Below are 27,400 nucleotides of genomic sequence, written 5' to 3' on the forward strand. Positions count from 1 at the left end.
CTGAATTAGGGTTATAATTTGGCTTGTATGGTGTGTTATAAGAAGGATTCTAAGAAGGATTTGGAAAGAGTGAATTAGGGTAGGAATTAAAGTTGGAGTTAGGGTATGAAGGAAGTCTGGAAGGAGAACTGCCGGCTCAACAAGTTTCGTAGGTCAGCATTTTAGTTTATCAAATTCATATTTTTTTTTCCATTTTGTTTGAAATTAGACCTCATAGATTAGTATCAGCACTCTGTGAGGTCAAATCAGCTATTAATTAATCCAAAAGGGTTGGGGTAACCCTAACCCTATATCCAAAAATACAATTCAAAATGACATGATTATTAAAGAAAGGTTTGTTATTTTTGAAGCAAATGATTGTTTTAATCAGGATTTGCCAATTCCAACGCAAAATGCCTTTAATCTTGACTTTACTTTTTAATGATTTATATACACTAAATTATATTAGATGATAGAAAAATTTGCAGAAAACACTAACTCACTGTGTGATGCAATTCACTGGAGCCACACATGTCTCTGTCTCTTCGTGTTCAGCCTTTGCCATCTGCTTTTCTATTCTGGTCACTCCAGGCACTGAGGCCTTTTTTTCCTTTCTCCTCCTCTTCCTCCATCCCCTTCTCCCCACTTTAAGTGACCTGTAAAACTTACACACAAAAATATCAAAAAAAAAAAAAAAAAAAAAAAAATCCTTATTGAAAATAACCAAATTAAGAAAGCATTTTAATGCAGTTGGGAGATTTTATAGTAATCAAATTTTTCCTGTAAGATAAGTTTACACAATTTGTCTGGTAAATATTGAATTTTAACAGTTTGAAGGAAATATAATTTAACAGGAAGAATAAGGACGAATAGAAGACATTTGTTGAAGTTCACAGCTTCTATGTTAAGGTGATTACAGAGAACACATCTGGTATTCTGGTGGTCTAGACAGCTCCGCTACTGCTGGCCCGTGACTAAATTAATAACACTCAGACACAGCAATTTGTAAACCGGTTACATCTGGGATTTAAATTAGTGTAAAATGTTGGCCTGCACATTTCTTAAATCGTCCAATTAACCACAATGCAGTATGTTAATGCCTTCATTTGGGAATGATGACTGAGTGATAGGGTGTTATTTAACTGGGACAACGTAATTTCATCCCAAACTTCAGTAGATGAAGTATATCTTTCAGTTTTCAGGTGTAGTTTTATCCTCAGGCGAGGGATACAACTAATTAAATCTTCATTTATTTATTTATTTATTAAAAATGTCTTCTTCTGTTTAAATAAATTACAACTACAAAATATTACGTGAGTAAATGTACTGGGTGTTATTTGTCCCTTTTTATGTCGTTATTAGATAAGTCCAAATTGCTTACACCACTATGATCAGCACACGTTTTCTCTCTGAAAAAGCTCCCTAGTACGACGATCATCCAGTCAGTGAACGCAACGCGGGTATGACGTACTTTGGTCGCCAAGGGAACCGTTGTAAATCACAGAGTGCTGGCGTTGAAGTTGAAGTATTTTGTTTCAGTCGTGATTCCTGGGCGAAGGTACAAGTAGAAACTTTCTTTTATTTCCTTAAAAATATTAATTGGGGCCTGCCATAACATTACATAGGGAAGGACAGTGACTGCAAAGCAAGTCACTTGCAAGCAATTCTTTTGGTTTCAAAAAGCAAAAGATTATGTCCTGAAATTCATATATAGATGAAAAACAACGTCGTTCACATCTATTAGGCCGGAAGGATGTCAAAACAATTTCTAACAAGGCTTTGGTGAACCATAGTGAGAGACATTATCCACATATGGAGAAAACATGGAATAATTGTGAACTTTCCCAGGAGTTTATGGGTGAAAGAAATTGTTCCAAGAGTCTATGGTCAACTCATCCCAAAGGTCACTTGATAACATCTAAAACAAAGCAGGCAACACTTGGTTCAGTTAAACTTAATGTTTATGGTCTAAATATTATAAAGACGTTAGGGAGAAAGAGCTTCCATGTTAGATTTTTAAGGTAAAATATGATACTAAGCATAGCGTCACACCATGTTAAGATTTTAAATGTTGTCTTGTCATATGATAGGCTATAATTTTATTTGTTTTTTTTTAAGCTCACCAATGCGTCTGAATTAAAACAATCCTGCAAAGAAGAGGTGAACAAACTTTCTCAGTGATGAAGAAAAATAATTCCGTCATTATGGTTTGGATTATTTTTGTTCCTGAATAAATTACAGAATCATTTGAAAACTGCATATTGTATCTTTGTATTGAAATTTGTTTGATAATATGAAATATTTGCAAGTTACCATATAAATAAATAAAATTAAAATAAACAGAAGAAATCTGCAAATACTTTTTGCTACAGGACATTTTTTTGATATTTATTCTTACCTGGTTAAAACAATTAGGTTGCTTCTTCTTTTACTTGACGTAGTTTCTTAACTACGTCAAGTTGGGAATGAAAGTCCCAATAAAAGTTGGGAATCCATTATGATGCCTAAGTATTCATACTCTTGTACTGGTGTTAGTTTCAGCTGAATCTCTCTGAAACTGAAAATGTAATATTCCTCAGGTAAAATCTGTACATCAGATGTTTTTACTAATGTGTCTTCACAATGTATTTACCCTCACAGCCATGTCCAACAGCTCTGAACAGAAAGAACAGCATTTGGGGAGTGATGTCCAAGGAGCGCAGTCTGCTGCTGAGGCTCCTCAGGAAGCAGATATCCTCACTGACTCCCCGGGCCAAGAAGAGAGTCTAAAGGAAAGAGAGGCACAGTTACTGGGTTGTGTGAGGAAAAAAGAGAACACCTCCGGTGCTGCTTTTGTAGACTCTGAGGTCTTGAGGTCACAACAAGATCAGGCCAGAGATTATTCGTCACATGCAGGCACAAGAGAGGACACGGCTCCCACTGAAGCAGCTTATTCTTCTTCAGACTCTTTGTCAGACATGCCAAAAGATGATTCTCAGAATGAATCCGACTCTTCATCTGTTCAAGCAGATACGCAGCTTTCTTTGAACGATTCTGACCATGAAGCTCTGGACTCTGAAGCGCAGTTAGAGGTGGTGGGAGATATGGCCCGGCAGGGCAAGAGGGTGGGAGTTAATGCTAAAATATACGAGAGGAAACTCCGAAAGGTAAAAACAGTCACCTAAAAAGCATGACATTAGGAAACCAGGCGCAGACACACACTTTTATTTGCTAATGCTTTGTGTGTGTGTGTTGCTGTCTTACTCAGGGGTTGAAGAAGTTGTCAGGACTGAGTTGGCCCAGCAGAGACCGCCTTGCGGTGTTCAGTGACGTCTTTGATGATGTATGTGAAGGCTCGCCAGTATTTGGACGCATCCTGAGGGAAATCAAGGTTTTTCCATTTCCTCTGTACCCACTTGCACATTTTTAGCATGTGCCGTCAGATGTATCTGAGCCAAGAGAGAGTGAGTCCCTGGTGTAGCGAGTGCAAGTAGAGCAACCACCGGAACCTGGTCTTCATGCGTCAGGGAGCAGGACTTCTGAGGGCAGCCGCTCAGTCACTGCTCATTCACATGGAAACGTATCATTTCATGGAAGTTTCTTTTTCCACATGACAGTGTTACACAACTCTGCATTTTAATGTTTCTGTTCAAATGGAAGCAATTGTTTCATTTACTGTCAAGGCTGACAGATGGATGACAAGCAGGCAAGAACTGGATGAAAACGTTCTCCTCCGATCCAGCCAGGGTCAAAATACAAATATAAGCTCAGATAAAAACACAGGCACTAATATTTGGTCAGCTACATGCAAAATTAAATAACTATCCTTCCAGATATTAGATGACTATTCTTATCAGGATTGGTTGGTTTTCTGCTATAAGCTTTAGCTTTAGCATTTATTGATTTGGTGTATTCTGCCATGTTCTGCCAGAAAACTTGTAAGATAGTTTAAAAGGCAGTTAGCCCAGTTACTGATCAAACTTTTGAATTAGAGAAAAATGTAAAAAAAAAAAAAAATCTTTAAAAACAATTCTGAAAAAACAACATTCTCCCCAAATTTTCTGGCATTTAACAAATTTTGGTAAATCTAACCTAGGCTAAAACAAGAAAAGTTTGGTCTGATTTAACTTCAGAGGCAGTGAGAAAAAAGTGTTTGCTTCTTCTTATAAAGTGTATGTAAACTTCTGGCAATTTCTTCTTGTAATTATAATGGTTTTCTGCTTAAAGCTGACAAAAGCATATTTGGACAAATTAAGTCTGAATATTAAGTAAAATGGGTTTTTTTCTTCCAGACTGAATATGATTTATACATCAGTCACTTGATGGACATCCATTCCTCACAAGATTACGCGGTAAATATAAATGCAGATAATGTCACACTTGAAAATGTCCAAAATTACATGCTACACATGTTTTTGTAAAACAATATACATAAATCAAAATTATTTTTTCTTGGTCAGGCAGTTTCAAAAGTAATGAAAAATAGATTTGTATTTCTGAAGTATGGAGGGAAAAGAAGTTAAGATGAGGAAATAAACTGCTCAATGAAAGTACAATACCCTGCAAAAGTATTCCTAACGTTCAAACATTTTTTACATTTTACCACAAACTTTAGAATATCCTTCTGGAGTTTTATGTGACAGATCAGAACAAGTTGAATGTGTATGAATGGAAGGGTCTGTATTTTTTGTTTCAGTTGTCTTTTGAGTTACGTTATTTGTTGATGTGTCTGTTGCATTGCAGCCGCTGCAGCCATTTGCCATCAATATCAATGGTATTTTAGTCAGTGATGAGGAAATGGAGGGTGCAGAAAAAGGGGTTTGCATTCTGGAAGAAGAGGCCAAAAGTGCTCTGGGGGAGAATAAACGGTACTGCAGTGATTTATTTAATAACAGAAGACCTGAAAATCATTTCTAGTTTAACGCTTTCTATCCTTTTTTTTTTTTCAGAGCTCAAGATGAGCTAAAGAACTTTCCGGATAAATGCAGTAGCATGAGCAGTGAGTCTGATAGCAACATTTGCATGCATCATCATTGGTAAACCACATGTAAACATCTGCTGTATTATAGCAGAGTATGCATACTGCAGAGTATGCAGGAAGTGCACGCTGTTATTTTCAACTTGCATTTTATTAGGTTCTCACACACCAAAACTTGTCCCTTCATTTTATTGTGTTGACACATGTAAAGAGAGAGTATCGCTGAGAAAGCACTGCATTCATACCACCTGTAGTGGCGCATGTGTTCAAGCACAGACCCGTCATTATTCCCTGTTTTGCATTGACGCACGTTGCCCCTTCTGTGTGTGGGCAGAGACATCCTGGTCCAGAAAAGGGGACAGCGGGATGTCCATCGACGACAGCGATATCGTCCAGCTCAGGAAACTTCAGGTTCTGAATGTGTTGGAGGAGATCCAACATCTAGAGGAGGAGATCCATGAAAGGATGGCATCTGCTGTTGCAATTGCAGCCACTGAACGAAGAGTCAAAACTCTACAGGTCCTAAACGATAAAAGATCCATCCTGTCCTTTTCAAAAACCTCTTGATTAGCACAACTGAGCATTTTGTATATTTCCAGGCAGAGACAATAAATCTGATAGTTTCAAATGACCGTCTGAGGACCCTTAGCAAGGCAGGACAGCTTTTAGTATTTTACTTTTCTCTTACTATAAATTTAAGTATTATTAGGTACAGCAGGATGCTTCACTCTGTGACTTGTCCCTTTATTTTAAGGATCTACAGAACAAAATCACTTTGGTGTTGGACAGAGAGAAGCCAAAAGAGGTCATCAGACGGTATGTGGTATATTACATATGTGTGTCATGTTACTGGTTTCTACATCTTCTTCCTTTTGTTTCCCCCCAGGATGCTGTGGAAAGAAATAGAAAGGGATCTCCAAATAAACGGTCAATAGCTTCAGTCGTCAGCACCTGACAGTCACACAGTATATGCAGGATACAAAATATCTGTAACAGAACGAAAAAATAAACCTATACTTTGTCTTCCACTTCACAAATACACACTTCTTGGTGCTGGTGCATCATGGGAAATTACAATAATATACATTAAATCTATTTTAAGATATCTCAAAATGTGGAAATATCCTAGGGATGTGACTACAGTGCTGTTTTTGCTTTTATGTCATACTTTGATGTTCTTTGCATAAGCTTTAGTATTAGACATTTGGCATTTTCCATTTTATTTGAAAAACCAAAGCAGACACTTCTCAGTGTTATCTGCAAATTATGCAATAAAAACACGGAGTGAACAAACTTGAATATTAGCTAATTTTTACCGATATAATCTGCGTGGAAATGTGTGAACACATGACAGCTGTACCTTGTGGCAGGAGTTTAATTTTCTTCCAAACACAAGAGGGCAGCAGAGGAGCGTCATAAAAGTCCAATACTGGACAGATTTGACCAGTCGTCTAATACTTTGAGTGGCTTTGCTCAGGTTCTGTTTATTAGTTTCTAGCTTCATTTCAGTTCTGTTTGTTATGGTTCATTATTAGTTACATTTAAAGCTGCTCTTGAAAAGACAAAACCAACCTACTTCCTGTTTTTCCAATGGAAACTATAATTTAATGCTTGCCTCTGTTTATATTTGGTGCTGAGTTGTCAGACTGTGACCTTTATCAAAACCAGTAAGGAGAGTTTGAGGTTTGTGATGTCTTGAGAAAGGTCACAGGGGTTGGGGGGTAATAAAAGAAATACAAAGAGCATTTTCCTTTAGTTTCTATGTGACTTAAATGGTAAAAATCTACTTAACACGTTGTGACTAAAAACTGTGGTAAAAGTGATCAAAGACGTATTTAAGAATGACTAAAAATTAGAGAATTAGCTGAATTTAAGCAACCTTTCTATGTGCTGATATGCTCGGACCTTTACCCCCGATATGACAGAGTGCCTTGCTGTCGACAAGAACCTTATCAAAGGTCAAAGTCTGCAGTCAGGCTAACAGAGTCAGTAAGAACTAAGCTTTGGGATGTCCCTCACCATCTGAGCTCTTCCTTCTTTTGAAACCTGACTGAAGACTGCTCGGACTGTTGCCAGCTGACGAACATGTTGCTTCAGACTGCGGCCCTGCTCCTCCTCTGTGCGTCTACAGGAATATGTGCCACCTTGGGATACTTCCAGACTGAAGCCTTGGAGGATGGGGAAGTTGCTGCAGTTGCTGCTCAAGATGTCCCTCTAGATTATGCTTTTGATGGCAAATTATTTGGAGCAGATAACTCAGGACTACACCTACCTGAAGTCCAAGTCAAAGAGCCAGAAACAGACAAGGATAAGCCCGATGGAGACTCTGCCACTATGGAAGGGTTTGCAAAAAAAGCAGTTACTCAGGACCAACCTCCACCTGAAGAGGAGGTCAATGAGATCAGTCCAGTCCAGACAAATGAGGTCTCCAATAAACCCCTGGCACAAGAAGAAGCAAGCAGCTGGAGCCTCAACTCCATCAGGGACAGTTTCCAGACGGTGCATGGATACTTCGACTCCTTGGTGGAGCTGGTCGGAGGACACAACGGTGTCTGTCAGTACCGCTGCCGATATGGTAAAGATGAATCTTGCACTTTCACTGCATATTAGCTTTGGTGCTGTCAAAGGTGTTGTCAATACTTTTCACTGAAAAAAAAGTGTTCAGCAAAAGCACAGCAGCATTAAGGAATCCCCAAAAACTGTCCTTATGGTTCATTTTGATTATACATAGTCCATATGTTTTGTCCTGAATTAAAAAGGATTTGTTGACGGGCGTGGGTCCTTTCTGTTATGCAATCAGTGCACAGAAGTTGCATCACATCTGACAGCAGAGATTTGCAGTAGCTCCGTGATTGGGGTGTGTTAGATTACTAATGTCTAACAAATCTCTGAAGTCTTCATGAATCATCTCTACACAAGATCAGCTGCAGATGTTCTCAAGCATATGTTGCATGACACCTGACAGAGATCTGTAACAAACGTCTGGGACCTTCACAAGCACAGCTGTGTTCATTCTTATTCTTCCACAGGAGCACTCCCACTTCCTCGGCCCGGCTACAAGCATCAAGAACCCAACGGCTGCAGCTCGTCTCTGGTGGGCTTCCAGGTGAATGCTGCTGTAGGTGGCCTGCTCATAGCACCATCAGCACCAACAATTATCAGAGTATTTTCCACCTTCAACTGGGTATTTTCTTGTAAAAAGGGACAGAAAAATCTCGCCCTTTCATCATTTTGAGAAATTAGACCCTCTGGTAACCACTACGATACCCTGTGCATTGGTGAACCAAGTTGACATATACCTCTCTTTTACACCAGCTTGATGTGGGAATCCCTGCTATGACAAGGTGCTGCAACCAGCTGGATGTTTGCTACGACACTTGCGGTGTGAACAAGTACGACTGTGATGCCAAGTTTCGCTCGTGCCTCCATGACATCTGCTCTGACCTGAAGAAGACTCTGGGGTTTGTGTCCAAAGTGCAAGGTGAGATTTCTGCAAAACTTTAGTTTTGTTTATTAAAGCAACCACCAGGTTACTTTAATAAATAGGAAGGAATTAGAAAAATCATTCATGTATTTTCCTTCCATCAGCTTGTGAATCAATGGCAGATGTCCTCTACAACACAGTGTGGACTCTGGGCTGCAGACCTTACATGAACAGCCAGAGGGCATCGTGTCTTTGCGAGGGAGAAGAGAGAGATGAACTGTAACACAGAACACTGTGGTCCACTCCTCTGTATATTTCAAAGATAACAGAGTCATGGACATTTCCACATATTACAACAAGAGAAGACACTTCTCAAGAGAGTCCTCTTAAAGGAGTAGTTCAGAATATATGAAGTGAAGTTCAAATGAGAGGCTATGAGCAGTTAATAGCTTTATGCATCTTCATTTTGCATAAATTCAGATTAGATGAAGCTAACAGCTAGCCTGAAAACGGCCAAGACCAAAACAGAAAAAATAATCTCATAAAACAATTTCAGTCTTCAAAGCTATTGCTATTTGATGAAACTCTTAATAGTTCCCGGTTTTGAAAGGTGTCATAAATCCTCAGAGCTATGGAATGCTAATGGCTAGCTAGCTAGAGTGCTATTATTTTAACTGAACAATTTGACTAAAAATGCTTCCATCAGTGAGATATAATGCTGTCCAGGTTTTCACAGGCAGCAAGGAGAGATAAGCTGGCAAGATATTAATTCTTGCCAGCTTAATAGCTTAATAGTTCAGAATCATGGCAAAATCTGAACTATCCCTTTAAGATTCAGAAATGAGGAAATTAAAAAGATGTAAATGGAAAATTCAGTGATTCAGAAGATTTATTAATACAGGATCCAAACAGATATTGTGAGTCTGAAGATGGCCTTTAGCGTCTGAATTAATTGCTTATGCATATTTACCTCCTCATTGTAGGTCGAATTTGGGCTTCTATGACTCCATTACCATAAATTACTTGATGACACCAAACAAATATGAAGATGAGAAGAATATTTTGTTTGGATTAATTTCCTCTCGATTGAAATTTCAAGATAATAACTGGTGTGCAAGCGGCACAGTGTGTGTGCTGCTGTCTAAAATTTCTCACAGATCTTCAATACTAAGTCGAATGCCTAATACAGCACATAGTTTATGGAAGTTATTTTTTACTTTCCATCTAATCTGAACTTAAATGACAACATTACCTATAGGTTAGTTTCCAGAGTAGTGAGCCATGTGCATTATTACCAACGAGTATCTCTGCTAGCCCGCAACAATGTCTGACATTCTCCCAGTGCTTTGATTAAGCTCAGCAAATGAGTCAAAATACATCAATGGAAGGGTCGTGTGTTGTTTTCCAAGTTAATAATGGTATGAAATTTAAAGTAGTCTGAGTCTCAAAGCTGTAATTAATTCAGAGAAAATGTCTTTACAATGATATTCTGATAAACATCTGCTGTGCTGTGGGCCCAGCCATCATGTTTGTAATGAGAATGTCAATCATTATAATGTCAGTAATACAGCTGTGAGACACTGAAGCTTGGAAGAATATGTGTATTCTGTGTGTATGTGTATTTATGTGTGTAGGACTTTGAAGGGACAGTGCAATGGACTGTATGTCTGCATCTATTTGGTGCTTTAACTACCAAATAAACTGAAAGGGTCACCTCATTTGCAAGAGTAATTTATGCGTTGGCATATTTGCTACTGGTTGTTTTAGAGACATTCGTCTAAGGCAGGATGTAAATAGGTCCTGTGTTCAATGTTTGCTTTTGCTGATTGTTTCTAATCCAAATCTCCCGTCGTGCACGTCCACGGCAACGCTGGGCGCAGCTGGTGTCCCCTGCCCCACACACCAACACCCGACAGTGGAGGAACACTTGCTGCAGAAACAGGAAGTCATATTATTTTTGAGGCAAATGGCAACTTACACCAGTTATTCATTGCAGTCTCTTTCTACAGTACAAAGCAACTCACACGTTCACCAGCTGGCTCCCAGCATGTTAGATTTACTTACTTGGCTGTCCTTGCCAATGAACTTGAAGACAGGAACGTGGTAATGCTTGGAGAGCTGGTCCTTTGATGAATACTGTGTCACCGTTTCATCTGAGATGCATCTGAGTGAGAAAAACAGAGCCAGAAAAGCAGTGGATGTTTGGCCACAGCACCTGCTCATCCATATGGGTTTTTAAAGGCAGTTAGTGGGCATCAGCTGTCCTCATAAAGAGAAACCCACAGATAGCAAATAAACAAAGAACTTGCTGAATGATACGGGGAAAATAACCAGAGGATCAAGTGAAAAGGAATGAGAGAGTAATTATTAAATACTGGGAGTGTGAATGTTGGAACAATGAACCAGGCTGATTACTAACAGGTTGCAGGTACGAGGGAAGAGAGAGAGAGAACATGGCACGGGGCCGAGGGAGAGTTCGCAACAGAGGAACTAGAAAATAAATCTAACACTAAAGAACGACTAAACATAACGAACCTAATAAAACCACATTACTAGACAAAAGAATTAAACATGGTGAACTAGAATCACTAAGAAAGACTGAATGAAATTAAAACAGACACAAAGATGATCTAATCAAAGAAAGACACTAAGGAACACAGAATAACAATGAAACTAGAGGGTTTTTTTCTGGACTACTTTTTGTCTTGAAATAAATGAAATTAAGAGTAAATCAAACCCCAAATGCAAGTCAAAACAACCCAAGATCCTAACAGAATCTGGTTAACATCTTCTGTGATTGTTTTATGCATGTTTTATTGTCCCGTTGAAGAACCCAACTACAGCCCATTTTTAACTTTCTGATGGACGCCACAAGATTTTTATAAAAATTTGAGATAAAACATTTGGAAGGAAAAAAAGCCTCCAGAATCACAGATCCTCCCTCGTGTGGTACTTTTACACATATTTATGTTTCACTCCAAACCCACACAAACATTTAAATTTATGATGGTGAGACAGAAAACGCTTGTTACTGAGACAAGATTCTCTTTGCTGCATTTCTCCAACTGTAAACTCACTGTAAGATGATGATGCTCCAAAAACACACACACACAACTATATATTTTTTAGGCTTTTTGCACATACGATGGGTGCCAATAAATTATTTGCATTTTAAGTAACCATAAATCTAATTGAAATATGCAGCTGTCCCGCTGGTGCCAGTGCAGCAGCAAAGGGAAAATTCACACTGAAACGTAAAAGTAATAGGACTTTAAATTTTTCTAGCTCCAGCTTTCATGTTTTCACTCTGCATTTGCCAGTCTGTGGCGGTGAGTGCCTTTCGTTTGACATCGCTTTGAAGAAGTTTGAATTTTTTTGTCCTGCCGCTGTCAGGCATCCAGTGAGGTCTTGGTGAAGTTACATACGATTCTGTGACTCTTGCAAGACTAAATGTAAATCTGATCACAACCCAAATCAGCTATTTTCAGAGTGTTCGCCTTCATAAACAGCTGATTTTCAATTTCCTTTTTTTACAGATTTTATTTTTTCAAATTCTTTTTCTTTTTTTTCAAGTAATCTTTTCAGATTTTTTTTTAATTTTTGTAAAATTTAAATCTGAATAAGTAAAATTTGTAAAATATATAAATAAAATCTGAAAAATATTGAACTGAATTAATGTAGTTTGAAATATTGCATAAACAATATAAATTACTCTCAAAATGAATTTTTTGATTAAGAAGGGTTACAAAATTTCATTTCTTGCAATAATATTAAAACAACTTTAGTTTCGATCTGCATCTAAGTTACTATCTGAGGTATGACTAATTCCAGTTAAATAACATAAATTTGGTTTCTTGTTAACTAAACCTTGTGAAATAATAAATATAGAATATGAAGATATTTTTTTTCTTCGAAGTAATATTTTTGGAAAAAATTATGTACAACAGAAGCTGTTTTATTTAGCTGTTTCAGGCTAAATAAATAATAAATAGGTAGAATATTCACCCATCTTTGATGAGGTAATACTTCAGGGCCTGATCGGCTTTGGGTCCTGGAGTAGCGAAACAGCTCTCCACCAGGACCGAGAGGCCCTCCACTCTCTCCTTCGGTTTCACCCCAAAGAACAGCGAGTCGTGGAGGTGGAGCTGCGGCGGGCTGCTGTAGGGCTCAGAGAACTCTGCGTTCTTGAACAGCTCCAAGTTAAACCCAAAGATGCCATTGCTGTGGCTCTCCAGCTCCAAGGCCGAGCCCTGCAGAGTTGCCTGGTACCCATCCGACACCTGGTACTCCCTGGGGAACTCACATGTCACCGGGAGCAGTAACTTGCCGGTTCGGACTATTAAGTCCCTGCTGCTGCCGGGGATGCTGTTGGGCAGGCCCGTCACCAGGTTGGTCCCAACTATCTTGTTTTCTGTCACCTGGGAGGAAACATTTTTTTAGCCTTCATCTTTCTCCTTTTGACCCTCAGAGTGTAAAGCAAAGCAGCTGACCTTCACCACTGTGCCACAGGTTTTGAGGCTGAAGCTCAGGTTGATGTGGGTGCCATTGGAGACTCCTCGGCAGGAAGAGTTTGACAGCGAAAGCTCCAGACCTCCAACAAGGTCTTTAGGAACTGACACCGTAATCGAGCTGGGATCACACTGTACTGGCACTGGGTGAGAATGAGAGGAATTGTATTCTCTCACAATGACATCAAATCATGCAAGTATGCACACAATATAAACTATACGTTCCCAAAACTAAGAGATAGTTTTCTGGAACTTTCCCTGTGTAATTTCTGAAACTTACCTGAAACGTAGCAGGCACTCTTCTTGAACATACCAGGTACTTTGCTCAAATGTACTTGAAACCTGATCTCACCAGGAACTTTCCTAGAAGTGTCCCGCAATTTACTGTTACTTCTCTGGAACTTACTGTCAGAGGTTGATAGTAACTAGTCACATTTACTTGAGTAACTTTTTGGAAAATAATACTTCTAGGAGAAGTGTTACAATAATTTACTCTTACTTTTACTTGATTAATATTATCATGAAGTATTGCTACTCTTATTTGAATAAAACTCCTGGATACTCTACCCTCTGTGAGTATAACTTTACCATAAGAAGTACAAAGATATTTTTGCTAACCATGCATCAAATACCGACACATCTACAGTTTATGTCACAGTGAGACCTCTTGTTCATATACAAGCTTTGTTCTGATTTTATTTTCTATCTCTGAACCTGCTGTGCTATTTGGAGGTCAAGCACATGTACAGTAAACCCTACATATTATCCCTGAAAATACTTTATGCTATATATATTTATATACTATAAGTACTACACGAGTTTAATATTGTAAAAAATACTAGTCTCCTTATTTCTTTTACTTTTTAATTAGTTATTTGTATAGTATTGTTGTCATTTTAGTCTTCAAATTACCAGAATTTTGCAGAATTTTAGATTTTTTTCTGATGAAACCACTGTAAAAGTTTTTTACTTGAGTATTAAAGGGTTACTCTACAAACTTTTCTTACCAGTTACTTTCCTGGAGCCTCCAATGTGATTTATTTCCTAAAATTTATCAAACATTTTTTATGTACTCAAAGCATTATTTTCCCAGAGTCTAAATGGTTTGAACTTTGAACTTTCTTGGTCATTTACCTGAAACTTTCCACGTACATTTTTTTTTTTTTACGTTTTAGAGAACTTACTGTTTAACTTCCTGGAACTTACTGGGTACTTTCACATGCTGGACTGAATTATGACCTGACATGCAATACTTTGCAGTATTCATAGGACTTATTGGGTACTTTCCTCAAACTTATTAGGTATTTTTAGGAACTGAACAGTAATATGAAGTGGCACAAAATGTGGGACTTTCCCATAAATTATCTGGTAAGTCACAGGAAAGCACCTAGTAAGTTCTGGAAAGTAAAAGCTCAATGTGGCTGTTGAAATATTTTCTTTAAAATGGTAAAGTTGTTAAAGACGAGTTATTATAAAAAAGATCAAAGACTGAATGTAACAGTTTTTGCCGTTGGAAATGCGTTTTATCTGTTAGACCCCAGGAGATAAATAAATGGATGTGTCTACTCTTTATCTAAAACATCTACCTGCTTCACACACAGGCACCCACCCTGGCATGTGCTTTTATCTTCTCCCAGCTCCAGCCCTCGGGGACAGCTGCACTGATAGGAGCTTCGCATCTGGGAGCAGACGTGGCTGCATCCCCCGTTGTTGACGTGACAACCTGCAATCTCTGCAGAGGACGAGGAACAAGGAAAGTAGCGAGAATGCAAAGCTGGTTCCTGTTTCATTATCTCAGTTTAGAGTGTCATATACCTCTGCAGTTGCGTCCGTCCTCCTGCAGAACGCGTCCTCGTCCACACTCACAACGCCACGAACCCTTGGTGTTCACACACGCCTCGGCACAGCCGCCATTCTCTTTATCACACTCATTTACATCTGAACACAGGAGACACAGTCTACAGCCAGATACTATCATCAGATGAGCCTTGTTTTAATCCACTGAGCCGCAGATGGGTGGAGTTTATCACTTCCAGGCAATACATTTTCATTTTTCATAGATGATGGCAGATAGGCTTTAAAATGGAGCTGAGAGGAGCCCGGTGAAGAAATAATGATGGATGAAATAAGAGTGAAGAGTAATGTGGGAGTGCAGGAGAGAGTGGACGGAGTGAGGATGGAGAAAGTCATTTCCAGAAAGCCTGATTGGGTTTATGAGTGACTGATGAAATAATGGTAGTTTGTAGGTTTATGGGGCCCCACACGTTGGGCAGATGCATAAACCTTCTGCATGACATCAGAGAACATTACACTCATTCATCATTTTTAATAGAGACTCTGACCTTATTCAAACTTTTAAATGGATGCGTCTGAAAAGTTGTCAGTTTTTATTACGCAAACGGACTGGATTGGCATAGCTTTTAATCCCAGTTATTTAATGAGAACAACCAAGAGAAATAGAAAAGGTAAATACTTTTTAAACCTTAAACATTTAAACATTATTTTGTCTTACTCTTAGCAAAGTTTTAGCACTTTTAAAAATGTAAATTTAATGGTTAAAAACCCATTACTTCCCTTTTACTATTAGCAAGTTGTCCTTGCTGTCCTTTTGCTATGCTAAATGAAAATAACAGGAACAGGATGTAAGAAAATAGAAGGTCTGTGCTTCCTTCTATTATAATGCTGTCAAGGTGTGAGCACTCACTGCTAATATGGATACAAAAGCAAATAAAAGCATTTGTGGCATGAAAGAAAATCTTCATGCATTTAAACAATAATTTTTTCAGGATGAAATGATTATATAATATACTTCAGTGTATTTTTAGGTGCATAAGTTTGAATTGGTTTTGAAGTAAATATTATGTGAAATAAGTACATACACCACTTATTTTGTAGCTAAGATTCTGGCATAACTCAACATTTGGCAAATTTTCTCATCAGTATTAGTTGAGCTGTTTTAAATAGTTTCACCTTTGCAGGTTTGTCTTGGGTTATTCCAGTAGTTTAATCTCAGCTTGTTGAAGATATTCCAAAATTATAATTTATGATCTCAAGCCAATCATAATCTGGAACAGCAGTGCATGAAAACACCTCATCATAATCCAACTTGCTAATGAACACAAGGGGTGTAAGTAAAGATTGATCGTGTGTTACAGAAAACCCCCTGAGGTTTCAAACTTCACAAAAATGTCTGTTTTTAAGAATCATAAAAGTTGTTACTCTGTTATCTCTTTGTGGGGAAAAAATAGTTTTAATAAAACATTAAAAGCTCAAAATCAATATGCCATTTATTCATATGAACATCTGACCATAACTTCAATTCATAGCGTAATACTTAGAATTTTCTGTTGAGGGATGAAAGTAAAATAAAACAAACTAAAATGTTTGAGCAGCAGTTTAAAAATGAATAAAAGTAGATGTGTTTTTGTCTAGTTTTTTTTTTTTTTTTTTCAGGAATGATGCATTAAAAAAACTCACCAACGTTTTTTTTAAAACCAGTTTTTGTTTTTCTCATTTATCTTATTTCATTTACTCTACTTTTCCAGTGAAGAGAGAAATTGACCACTTGACATGACCATTAAGTATAGTCAACACAGAGAAACAAGCAGCTCATTCACAAACATAGAGGGGGGTTTGTCAAAACAAGTGGGAGCTCAACCAGAATTCAATATGATTGATTGACTTGTTATTGTTTTTCCTCAAACATTTCCTGCTCATCTGTATTCAGTGTCCCCTGGTTTATCTCTGCCTTCTGCGCAGTTTATCTCTTCCTCCCTCCCCGCCTGTCTCACCCAAACACGTCTGCCCGTCTGGTCCCAGGACAGTTCCCGGCGCACAGCGGCACTCAGTCTCTGGACATCTGGGACCTTTGCAGTCCACCTCATCACAGATATCATAGAAATCTGCACAAAACACACAAAAATAACAGCAGCCAAAATGAAAATGCCTCCGGAACAAGCAGAAAAAGCTCTTGTTTGTAACCAGGAGCAACACATATCTTGAGACAGCAATAGTAGCTCAGAGAGGAGGCGGAGAAACTTAATTTTATCCAGATTATCCGTCTCATATACTTTCAGGACAGTTTTAAGAAATATGTTTTAAAAAACAACAACATCTTTTTGTAAAAGTTACATTGTAGCTGTAAGGAATCTGAACAAGATCTGAGATGTTTTCTTACGACCACAGTAAACGTGGAAGCAGACAGAAGGCCTGGGCAGGCGGTAGACAAAGTATCCTCCAGGACAGGCCTTCACATCAATGCTGGCGTTCCACTGGCAGCAGTTGTCCTGGAAGCTGGCGCAGACTGACAGCGTCACAATCCCCTCATGGAGCTGCGGGTGGGTGCCGTTGAGCCACACCGGGGCGTGGGTGCCGCAGTGGTTCTCAGAGATACAGAAGGTAGGCATCGCGTCCCCGGCCATGCCGGTGAAGCGGTACCACTCCCCAGACATGTGGCTGTCACACAGGGGCACGCTGGACGACCGGTTGACGTGGAAGTCCGAGTTCCTCCAAGGTTCGTTCAAGCTGATGTAGGCCGAGCAGGGGTCAAGAGCTGAGAAGAGAGGGTGTGCAACATCAGAAACATACCAAGTGTGAGCAGAAACTTTGAAAGACTTCATCAGAGCCTGAAATATTACTGTCTAGAGCAACATGTCCCTCAAGATATCAAAGATGACCCATTACGCTTCCCAGAACAGGCTAGGATGTTTGGTTTGGGCTATACAAACCATGTTCAGTACATTTTGTTGCACTAAATTGTTCTGAGACAGTGACATTTCAGTCTGGTCAGTTTTACTATTTTCAGAATGAGTTGTTTTAGGGCCTCTGGTCACTTTAAATCCAAACAAGTGGCTGGTGACCACAATCCTCAGTTTACACTCCCACGTGAAAATGGCTACCAACAGACATTCAACTATACAACCATACATCTTCGAAAAGTAGAAGTGGAGCCTCCTGTAAGGCCAAGAAGAAAGCAGCAAGTAGTTTCTGGATAGTAAGTCAACAACAAAACATTTGACTTTTCCAGCAGCCATTGCACAGACTATTCAGCCGTAAAACCAGCTGCCAAAACCAGGAGGCTCTTTATTTTCTTGGGTTGATTTTAGAAGCAGCAGAAGCCCAAACAGAAAAACAAAAATGTGCAAAATATGGAAGAAACACAGAAAGATTTGAAAATGAGCAAAGATGGCTAATTACACTGATGTTGGTATCGGATTTGAAGCTTTTTGAATGCATCTAATTATTTGTTCTTGAAATGCATTAACACCAGTTAATGTTTCATTTTCAGGTCTGTTTCTATTTTTATATCATGATGCTTGTCTCTTACTGTTAACCTGAAGTTTAAAGACAGTTCTGATATTTTGCTGTCACCATGTGGTGGATTCTCAATCCATCCTGTGAGTACCCTGTAGAGATTGATTGATTGATTGATTGATTGATTGATTGATTAATACATTTATAAAAACATTTGTTTTCTGTGATGCTCCCTATTCCTTATAGTAGCAAAGCTGCCACATTTGCATTCTCTGAGTTTTGGTTTGTCCTTGAGATTTCTGCATTACCATAATGCAGAGCAGCTGACCCGGTTTGAGTCCAGTCAGGGCTTCTGAAGGCTCAGGCTCATTTTTCACCACCTTCCATCAGAAAGGCAGAATTTGACTCCCAGAAACTCAAAAACAGACTCAAGCTGTCCACTCCTTACAGCCATTAGCTTTCACTGTTGGCTGATTCTTATGATCATTCCCTCAGTTTGGCTCTCTAACACTTTCCAAAGTTAATTTTCCAGTGCTGTGAGTTCTGGAGGCCAATCCAGCTCCATTACAGATGGATGGAGTCTGACATTTTGGAAATCAAATCTGTATTAGTGAGAAATTATGTCACTTTAATTTAGCTTAATGTGAAACTAGATGAGACTCAGAGCTTTGATTTTCTCTCCATTAATTACACCTGAATCTTAATAGATTTGAATATATTTGTTCATGTACATCAGGAAATCACTTTAAAGTGTAAAACTCATGTATTATATAGATTCATTATAGAGAGGGTGATGAGTTTCAAGAGTTTATTCTTACCAATAAAAACCAGAAAAACTGCATTAAGAAAATCAAAATGCTGCATAAAATGAGTAAAAACACAGTTTAGATTGAGCTCACTACCTACACAATTATGGGGAAGACCGCTAACTTGACAACTGTCTACTAAACAGTCACTGAAAGTGGCTTTCATGGAAAGTAAAGTGGAAGGAAAAAATCCTGTGCACAAGCAACAAGTAATGAATGTTTAATAAATTCTTTATTGGTCACTTTGTATGTAATTATGACCATATCTGAGTTTCACTGTTTGAATTGAAACACTGAAATAAATCACAATTTTAACATTTTATTCTCCTCTATTCCTTTCTACTCTCTTATTTAAATTCATTGGCATGCACTTGTAGTTTAGAGCAGGTTTTAGAGTCTCTGCTTTGCCTTTAGCAAACATTATAACTCCCTCTAAACGATCTGTCCTGCTCATTTGGATCCAACCAAGATAAATGGAAACCCGGGGTCAGGTGTGACTGAGGTAAAAGCCAATGAGCTGTCAACACAGAACTCTTTATTCTGAAACTTCTGTCCGTTTTCAGTTGTTCAGCTGAAAAAAAAAAAAAAGTGGAAGCTGTAAACAAAGTGCAGAAGAATAGTCAATAGTTTCTCTCCACTCCATGTCCTCTCAGCACAGTAATTAAGAGGCAGATGCAAAACAAAGAAGACATGACAAGCGTGGGTAATGCGGGCGAGAGCGAATCTGTTAATGACTTTGTAGAAGGAACGGAGAAACAGCAGGAGGTTGATCTGCTCAACATCCTCAGAGACAAAATGGAGGCAGGAAACAGGTGAGCTGGTAACACTTCACCGACAATCTGCTCACTCAGTTTTATCTTAAGTATTTACAGTATTCAATAAATTAGAGCAGCTGTACGTTCTGATGAGTCTAGTTTGTCAGATTTAAAATAGCTTTTGAAAATTGGCAACCTTTAAGAAGGCACTGAATATGAATATCATTGTGTCCAAACTTCTGTTTTTTTATTGGTCTGACCAAATAATTTAATTTTAAATATATTTTATTACCTGTAAAAACATCATAATTAACAGAAATAAAGGCTTTCAAACATTCATCTGTGTGTAATTAGGTGGGAATTGGCATTTTTTTCTGTAACCTGGTTCCATTCATCTCTCCTCTTATTGTCTAAATAAATAAACAGTATCAGAATACACACAGCTAGCACTCTTTTCAGATCTTTATCTGCAATTTACCATCATTTAAAAAGGTATGAAAGGGTTACAAAGGTTACAGTAACACTTTATAATGTGTGGATTTAATTCAAATTACTTTCACTACTATGTAAAGTTTGTCTATTAATATTTTTTAGTTTCTGATAGAAAAAGTGAATTCTGAGATGTTTGTTCCTTTCAGGAGTAAACATAAAAACAACCTTTTGTGGGATTAATGCGAAAACTAAAAGCTGCATGAGCTTTTTCTGTCAGACAATTCATATCATCTTTCGCCCCGGGCAATAAAAATACCCCCAACATTAACAACAGTTTTTTCCTCTGGTGGAGACATACGACTGACCCGAAGCTCTCCAGTTCCAGCTGCTCATGAGTCATGAGCGCTGACTCAGGAGGACGAATGCTAATGTGAGCGTTAAATCTTCCAGATGGGGCCTGAACAACTGAGTTTGGATGAGTCTGAGTAGTGTTTAGTTTTGCCTCTTAATTTAAGTTTAGTTATTAATAAAGCTGAAGATTGCTGTGATTTTACAGCATCTGTATTAAAACCATTTACTTCAGTTCTGGTATTCCTGGAAGAAATGTTAATCTGTTAAGTGGATGATAACCTCTAGGTTTATTTCACTCAAAAAAAGGACTGGAAAATGTATCATCATCAGAAATACTGAGATGGTTACTTTTTCAAAAGCACAGTTAAAAGAATGCATTTAAATAATAATAAAATAAATAATTTTTTTCCCCACTGTCTGCCAATAAATCAATAATTTTCCTGCTTTAAACCAGTCAGCACTAAAACCGTTTCTATTTATCAGGAAGATATGAGGGAGATTGTTCTACTACTTTATCAATCAATCAATCAAACTTTATTTGTATAGCACATTTCAGCAGCAAGGCATTTCAAAGTGCTTTACATCAAATCAAACACAAAAATACAATGCAACATAGAATCAACAATAAAAACACAACATAGTCAGATTCCGTCAATAAATTTGCAATTGATTACGTTTTGAATACAACTCTAAACAAGTGGGTTTTTAGTTGAGATTTAAAGGAAGTCAGTGTTTCAGCTGTTTTACAGTTTTCTGGAAGTTTGTTCCAGATTTTTGGTGCATAGATGCTAAATGCCGCTTCTCCTCGTTTGGTTCTGGTTCTGGGGATGCAGAGCAGACCAGAACCAGAAGACCTGAGAGGTCTGGAAGGTTGATACAATAACAGCAGATCTTTAATGTATTGTGGTGCTAAACCATTCAGTGATTTATAAACTAACAACAGTATTTTAAAGTCTATTCTTTGAGCTACAGGGAGCCAGTGGAGAGACTTTAAAACTGGTGTTATGTGCTCTATCTTCCTGGTTTTAGTGAGAACACGAGCAGCAGCATTCTGGATCAGCTGCAGCTGTTTGATTGATTTGTTGGACAGACCTGTGAAGACGCAGTTACAATAATCAATACGACTGAAGATAAACGCATGGATGAGTTTCTCTAGATCTGGCTGAGACATTAGTCCTTTAATCCTGGAAATGTTCTTCAGGTGATAGAAGGCCGTCTTTGTGACTGTCTTTACGTGGCTCTGAAGGTTCAGGTCAGAGTCCATCACTACTCCCAGGTTTCTGGCCTGATCACTGGTTTTTAGTTGTAATAACTGAAGCTGTGCACTGACTCTAGATCGTTCCTCTTTAGGTCCAAAGATAATAACTTCAGTTTTGTTTTTGTTCAGCTGGAGGAAGTTTTGGCACATCCACACATTTATCTGTTCTAAGCATCTGTTCAGTGATTGGATGGGTTCTGAGTCTCCTGGTGACATCGTAATGTAGAGCTGTGTGTCATCTGCATAGTTATGGTAGCTAATATTATTTCCTGTTATAACCTGAGCTAGTGGAGCATATAGATATTGAATAAGAGGGGTCCTAAGTTGAACCTTGGGGTACCCACATGTGACCTTTGACCTCTTTGATGAGAAGTTTCCAATTGGAAACAAAAGAAATCCCTGTTCTTTATGTAAGATTCAAACCAGTTAAGCACTGGACCGGAGAGTCCGACCCAACTCACCAGTCGATTCAGTAGTATGTCATGGTCAACAGTGTCAAAAGCTGCACTGAGGTCCAACAGAACCAGCACTGTGGTTCTCCCACAGTCCATATTTATATGGATGTCATTGAACACTTTTACGAGGGCAGTTTCTGTGCTGTGGTGAGACCGGAAACCAGATTGGAAGGAGTCAAAGCAGTTGGTTATCGTTAGGAAGCTATTTAACTGTTTACACACAACTTTTTCAATAACTTTGCTGATGAATGGGAGGTTGGAGATCGGCCTGTAATTCTGCAGTAGTGATTTGTCTAGATTGTTCTTTTTTATCAGTGGTTTGATTACTGCCGTTTTCAAAGCCTGGGGGAAAATGCCCGATGAGAGCGATGAGTTTACTATTTGGATCAGATCAGTACCAACAACAGGCAGGACTTTCTTAAAGAAATGTGTGGGTAGGACATCCAGACAGCAAGAACTGGAGCTTAATTGACTTATAATTTCCTCTAGGGTTTTATAATTAAGTAGTTGAAATTGGGTCATTTTTCCTGTATTTGTTTTGTTTGGGTTCAGTGTTGGTACTGACTTTATAGTGGATGTGCAGATTAATCCTCTGATTTTTTTAATTTTCTCTGAAAAGAAACTGGAAAACTGGTTGCAGGCAGCAATAGACTGAAATTCAGGTGGTAACGTGATAGGAGGATTTGCGAGCCTGTCAACTGTTGCAAATAAAGCTCGAGCATTGTTAATGTTTTTGTTTATGACATCTGCAAAGAAGGCCTGTCTTGCATGTTTGAGTGTTAAATGATAGTAACGTAGTTTTTCTTTATAGATGTCATAATGAACGTGAAGTTGAGTTTTACGCCATTTTCGTTCTGCCCTACGGCAGAGTTGTCTTGCAGATCTAACTATTTGTGCATTTCTCCATGGAGATTTCTTCTCACCAGACACAACCTTCATTTTAATTGGGGCAATGGAATCAATGATATCTGAAACTTTAGACTGAAAATCATTTACCAACTTATCTACGTCATTACAGCTTAAAGGTGAGGAAGAATAGATTTGATTAAATGTTTCTGCTGTGTTTTCAGTGAGAGAACGTTTTGTGATGGTTGCTGTTTGTCCAAGTGGATTAAAGGATAAAGAACTTTCAAAGATAACAGCGAAGTGATCCGACAGGGCGACATCAGTTACAGAGACATTGGAAATATTCACACCCTTACTGATAACCAGGTCCAGTGTGTGTCCTTGAGTGTGTGTTGCTTGTTTGACATGTTGTGTTAGACCAAAAGTCTCTAGGATATTAGAAAGGTTTTTAGCCCCTCTGTCTTGGGGGTTGTCAACGTGAACGTTAAAATCACCAACAACTATTAAGCATTCATAATTAATACATACGAGAGATAGAAGTTCATTCAACTCAGTAAAGAAATTTTCCACATATGTTGGAGTTTTGTATAAAGTTAGTGTTAAAGTCCGTTTGAGGCCTTTAATCTCAATTCCAAGATACTCAAAAGAAGTAAAGTGACCCAAAGAAATTTTACTACTATTTACGGTATTCTTAAATATTGAAGCCACGCCTCCTCCTTTTTTATGTTTTCTATTCTCACTTAAGAAATTGTAGTTAGGAGGCGCAGATTCAATTAGTACGATCGGTTCATTATTGTCATTCAACCATGTTTCTGTCAGGAACATAACATCGATATTATGTTCAGTGATGAAATCATTGATTAATAGAGCTTTAGCACAGAGAGATCTGGTATTTAAAAGAGCTAATTTTAGTGACTTGGAGGCCAAACGTTCTTGAGTCTGAGGTTCCTTTAGGCAGGGGAACCGTCTGAGGTTTGAATTAGGTCCACTGTATTTTATGTTTCTGTTTTTTGTAACTTTTCTTGTAGTGATCCGGACAGGTAATGCCCTATTTTGAAGTGCCAGGGGGCCAGACACATTCTGGAGTAAGACAGGTGTAAAGATAATATCTGGACCCCGGCCTCAGACCTCAGAAATGGAGAGTGATGGATCCTCTGGGAAATCAGAGGCAGGTGGCTTAAATGTAGTGAGGTCTGTAGCATGAGTGCGAAGGAGAGACGTCCCAAGTAGAACCTGTTGATTCATTCCGTCTGTAAAATTGAGAAACTCTGGTCCAGAAGACATTTCTCCAAAGGTGTCTTGTGAATCCTGTGAATCCTGTGAATGAGTGGATGAGCCAGGAGGGGGCGGAGGAGGAAGGGAACCAGTCGCTCCGTCTCCAGTCGATGTTGTATCAGCTTGTTTTGGCTCCTGATACGTGGAGGGTTCCATCCTAATCAGACGTCCTCGAGCCTGTTCTTCTGAAGCGATGATGACGTTGCTGTCCTTGTTGATAAAATAAAAAAGGTTTGCAGTGAGTAGCTTTATCCCATGTTTATTAAGATTGCGTCCGCCTCTTCCAAAAAGGTGAAAGCGCTGCCAATAGATCCAGAGGTTATCGATGAAGGTCACTGAGCTGGTAGAGCAGGTTTTAATCAGCCATTTGTTTATCATGCCCAGCCTGGAGTGTTTTTCGTCTCCCCATTGAGGTGATGGAATTGGACCACTGAGAAATAACTTCATTTTTAATTTTCCCATAGTGTTCAAAAGAATATTAAAGTCCTTTTTCAGAATCTCAGATTTCTGCTTCGCCAGATCGTTGGCTCCAACATGCACAACTAAACACTCAATATCTGGCTGATCAGCGGTTAGAGAGAGAACTTTGCGAGTTAAATCAGACACAGTGTCACCAGGAAAAGAAATCACTCTGGTTTTCTTGGGATTGCAGACGTGACTGATTCCATTTATTGCTTCATCTCCAACAATAAGCACTTTTGGCGTACCTTTCGTTTTCCTGGTGGTCGCTTTGTCCTTTAGGGTCTTGGGGGGTGGATGTGTTGGTCTTGCCTCATTGTTGATGTTTGATGGTGAGGTTTCACTCAGAGGCTCAGGCTGGAGTGCAGAAAATCTGTTTTTCAGTGGGATTCCCACAGAGTCAGAATGTTTTGAGGTCTGGGCTGGTTGCTCTGTCCTTGGGAGCGGAGTCGGTGGAGCTGTTTTGGTTGCAGCTGCTTGTTTGTTTTTCTTCGGTGGAGCAGGTGTTGAAGTTGAGGGTGGGTTTCGGCTCAGAGCCGGCCACGCCGATTTGTCCAGGTGAGGGGTTCTCCCTGACAGTCGTCTCATCAGATCCGCAGTGTGAGACTTTTGCTTCGGCTTGGCACCCAGAGCATTCCAGGGTGGGCTGCTTGATGCGAGGCGTACGACCTCTCCGTCGTTTTGAGGAAGAGTTGTCTCGTTTCCACAGTTAGCGTTGATTTCAAAGTTCACCTCCAGCAGTTTGATCTTCATTTCTATAGACTGAAGTCGTTGTATAATACTGCTGAGGTCTCTGGGGTCGGCCGGAGGCATTTTGTCCTGGTTCAACTTGGAGATGAAGAAAAGTAAGGTAAAAAATAAAAGTAAGAAAATCCCTCGGTCCTTTAGGTTAGAAGTAATCCAGTTATGATGTCAAAAAAGTAACATATAACTATAAAAACTGTCACTTTAAAAATAACTCAGGCAAAGTTATCAGTAAGGACAAGAGAGAGCAGGATAAGCTGTTCCTCCTTCAGCTGCCACATGCACACTTTTACATTCACAAAGTTTGCTAAGCAGTTTGAGAAAACCCAGACATTGACGCCGTTGCTTTGTAAGTTAACATTGACGTTAACTACAATGCAACCTTCATCATTTCAGAGTTTTATAGAAATGTAAACACTTTGGGAATGCAAAGCCATCGGGTTTTTATGTGCAAAATGTGTGAATTAAAGCCAGAATATATTGATTCAACATCCAGACTAAAATGAGTAGACCACCGCTGCTCAGCAAAGAAGAAGGTATTACAGCCAATGCTAAATAAAAAGGCAGATTACGGTTGTTTTTTGCGCTGAAGAATAAAGAGCTCAATTTTGGAGGCAAGTCATGAGGTTTGATGAAACCAAACTGAACGTATTTGGCCATAATGACTGTTACAAGTTGGGTAAAGAAAGTGGTTCGCAAGTGTGAGATCAGAACAGTGAAACAAAATGTAGGTGGCATCATGTTGTGTTGGTGTTTTGCTGCATAACCGACTGATGGACTTCAGAAAACAGATGGCATCATGAGAAAAGAGTCTTATATTGAAATATTAAAGAAATATCACAAGTGATCAGTAGTGCTGCTAATATCAATGAATCAAATATATCACTAAATAATTTACAAAGTTGCTCACATGAGAGAAAAATAACGAGTTTATAAAGTGCATGTAAATGTCTGGTTTTAAATCCACATATAACAAATATTCATGCACTGGCCACTTTAAAAAGGTTGTGCATCAAAGACTATAGGAGATAATATACCGTAAGACTAGAGAAATCATGTAATTTAGTTTTGGAGAAGAAGAAATGACTGAAACTCTCCTGGTAAGATATAAACTCTTCACTCTTCTGAACAATAAATACATGAACAATTTACTCACCTACACTTGCAAGTCCAAGAACCTCCTGCAGAAGATTGAGAATAACTAAGAGCATCATGGTAGATCGGTTTATCTGAGTTCTTCACTTAAATAAGTTTACTTCTCATGTCTGCCTTAAATAGCTGCCTCTTATCTGTGTCATATTGGAAATCCTCTTTCTCACCTTGAACTCTTGACCTTCCACTAGCCAAATCCACAGGCGAGACCATCCTCCCATTGTTAGTCCTATGTCCTCCTTCCTTCATTTACACTCTTTATTTATTTGCTGTTGTGCTGGGAATGACTGGAGTGATTGGATTAGCGTAATGGATCTTGCAGTGCTGTAAAAACTACACAGTAAAACATTTAAAGGTGGTTAAATTTGAAAATATTGCAAGTAAAGTTAACTCAAAAATGAAACTTTATCAAGTTGATTCAACAAGAGACCTTAGCATTGATCTTGAACTGAGTTGTTGTAACTGAGGTTGACCAACATTGAGCACCTCAAAGTTTTCCTACTGGTATGATGTTCTTTTTCGCCACAGCTGCGTCCATGTACATTTACAGAAATAAACACTTAAAGTATAGAATTATTTGTGTAATGAATTAAATATACTTTTTGTTCATTAGCTAACTTTGTTAACCAAATATTACAAGGATTTATATGTCTTAATTTTGCTCCTACACAAAGCGAATGTGATGTGTTCTGTTTGCAGATATCTTCCTGTAAACCCAGATGCTAATGAAAACCAAAGGAAGTCAT

At 38.7% G+C, this 27,400-nt stretch overlaps 4 protein-coding genes across 7 annotated transcripts; 2 read left to right on the forward strand and 2 right to left on the reverse strand.

Annotated features, from left to right (window-relative positions):
* The first annotated feature begins 1,416 nt into the window (after window positions 1–1,416).
* On the forward strand, window positions 1,417–5,964 carry LOC122842913 (uncharacterized protein C6orf118-like). 2 transcript variants are annotated; one of them, XM_044137209.1, is made up of 10 exons: window positions 1,450–1,537; window positions 2,620–3,125; window positions 3,227–3,349; window positions 4,251–4,310; window positions 4,702–4,826; window positions 4,908–4,957; window positions 5,271–5,455; window positions 5,536–5,589; window positions 5,691–5,752; window positions 5,823–5,964. In XM_044137209.1, the coding sequence occupies exons 2-10, from the start codon at window positions 2,622–2,624 to the stop codon at window positions 5,869–5,871; spliced, it is 1,212 nt and encodes a 403-aa protein (XP_043993144.1). In that variant the 5' UTR covers window positions 1,450–1,537; window positions 2,620–2,621; the 3' UTR covers window positions 5,872–5,964. The 2 variants fall into 2 exon arrangements, with proteins under 2 accessions (XP_043993145.1, XP_043993144.1); XM_044137210.1 differs by lacking the exon at window positions 2,620–3,125 and having other exon boundaries at window positions 1,417–1,537.
* Window positions 5,965–6,074: 110 nt separating this feature from the next.
* On the forward strand, window positions 6,075–10,078 carry pla2g12b (phospholipase A2, group XIIB). 2 transcript variants are annotated; one of them, XM_044137214.1, is made up of 4 exons: window positions 6,075–7,511; window positions 7,966–8,054; window positions 8,252–8,417; window positions 8,525–10,078. In XM_044137214.1, the coding sequence occupies exons 1-4, from the start codon at window positions 7,022–7,024 to the stop codon at window positions 8,641–8,643; spliced, it is 864 nt and encodes a 287-aa protein (XP_043993149.1). In that variant the 5' UTR covers window positions 6,075–7,021; the 3' UTR covers window positions 8,644–10,078. The 2 variants fall into 2 exon arrangements, with proteins under 2 accessions (XP_043993149.1, XP_043993150.1); XM_044137215.1 differs by having other exon boundaries at window positions 7,966–8,042.
* Window positions 9,236–27,324, reverse strand: oit3 (oncoprotein induced transcript 3). Of its 2 annotated transcripts, none has more exons than XM_044137207.1 (9): window positions 26,659–27,324; window positions 17,052–17,420; window positions 16,660–16,770; window positions 14,684–14,806; window positions 14,478–14,600; window positions 12,851–13,011; window positions 12,366–12,778; window positions 10,425–10,524; window positions 9,236–10,290 (listed from the first exon to the last, which is right to left on the reverse strand). In XM_044137207.1, the coding sequence occupies exons 1-9, from the start codon at window positions 26,714–26,716 to the stop codon at window positions 10,138–10,140; spliced, it is 1,611 nt and encodes a 536-aa protein (XP_043993142.1). In that variant the 5' UTR covers window positions 26,717–27,324; the 3' UTR covers window positions 9,236–10,137. The 2 variants fall into 2 exon arrangements, with proteins under 2 accessions (XP_043993142.1, XP_043993141.1); XM_044137206.1 differs by having other exon boundaries at window positions 17,046–17,420.
* On the reverse strand, window positions 23,363–25,773 carry LOC122842912. The gene is made up of 2 exons (XM_044137208.1): window positions 24,842–25,773; window positions 23,363–24,760 (listed from the first exon to the last, which is right to left on the reverse strand). The coding sequence occupies exons 1-2, from the start codon at window positions 25,569–25,571 to the stop codon at window positions 24,147–24,149; spliced, it is 1,344 nt and encodes a 447-aa protein (XP_043993143.1). The 5' UTR covers window positions 25,572–25,773; the 3' UTR covers window positions 23,363–24,146.
* Window positions 27,325–27,400: the final 76 nt, after the last annotated feature.

The sequence above is a fragment of the Gambusia affinis genome, linkage group LG13, assembly GCF_019740435.1.
Source record: "Gambusia affinis linkage group LG13, SWU_Gaff_1.0, whole genome shotgun sequence".
NCBI lineage: Eukaryota > Metazoa > Chordata > Actinopteri > Cyprinodontiformes > Poeciliidae > Gambusia > Gambusia affinis.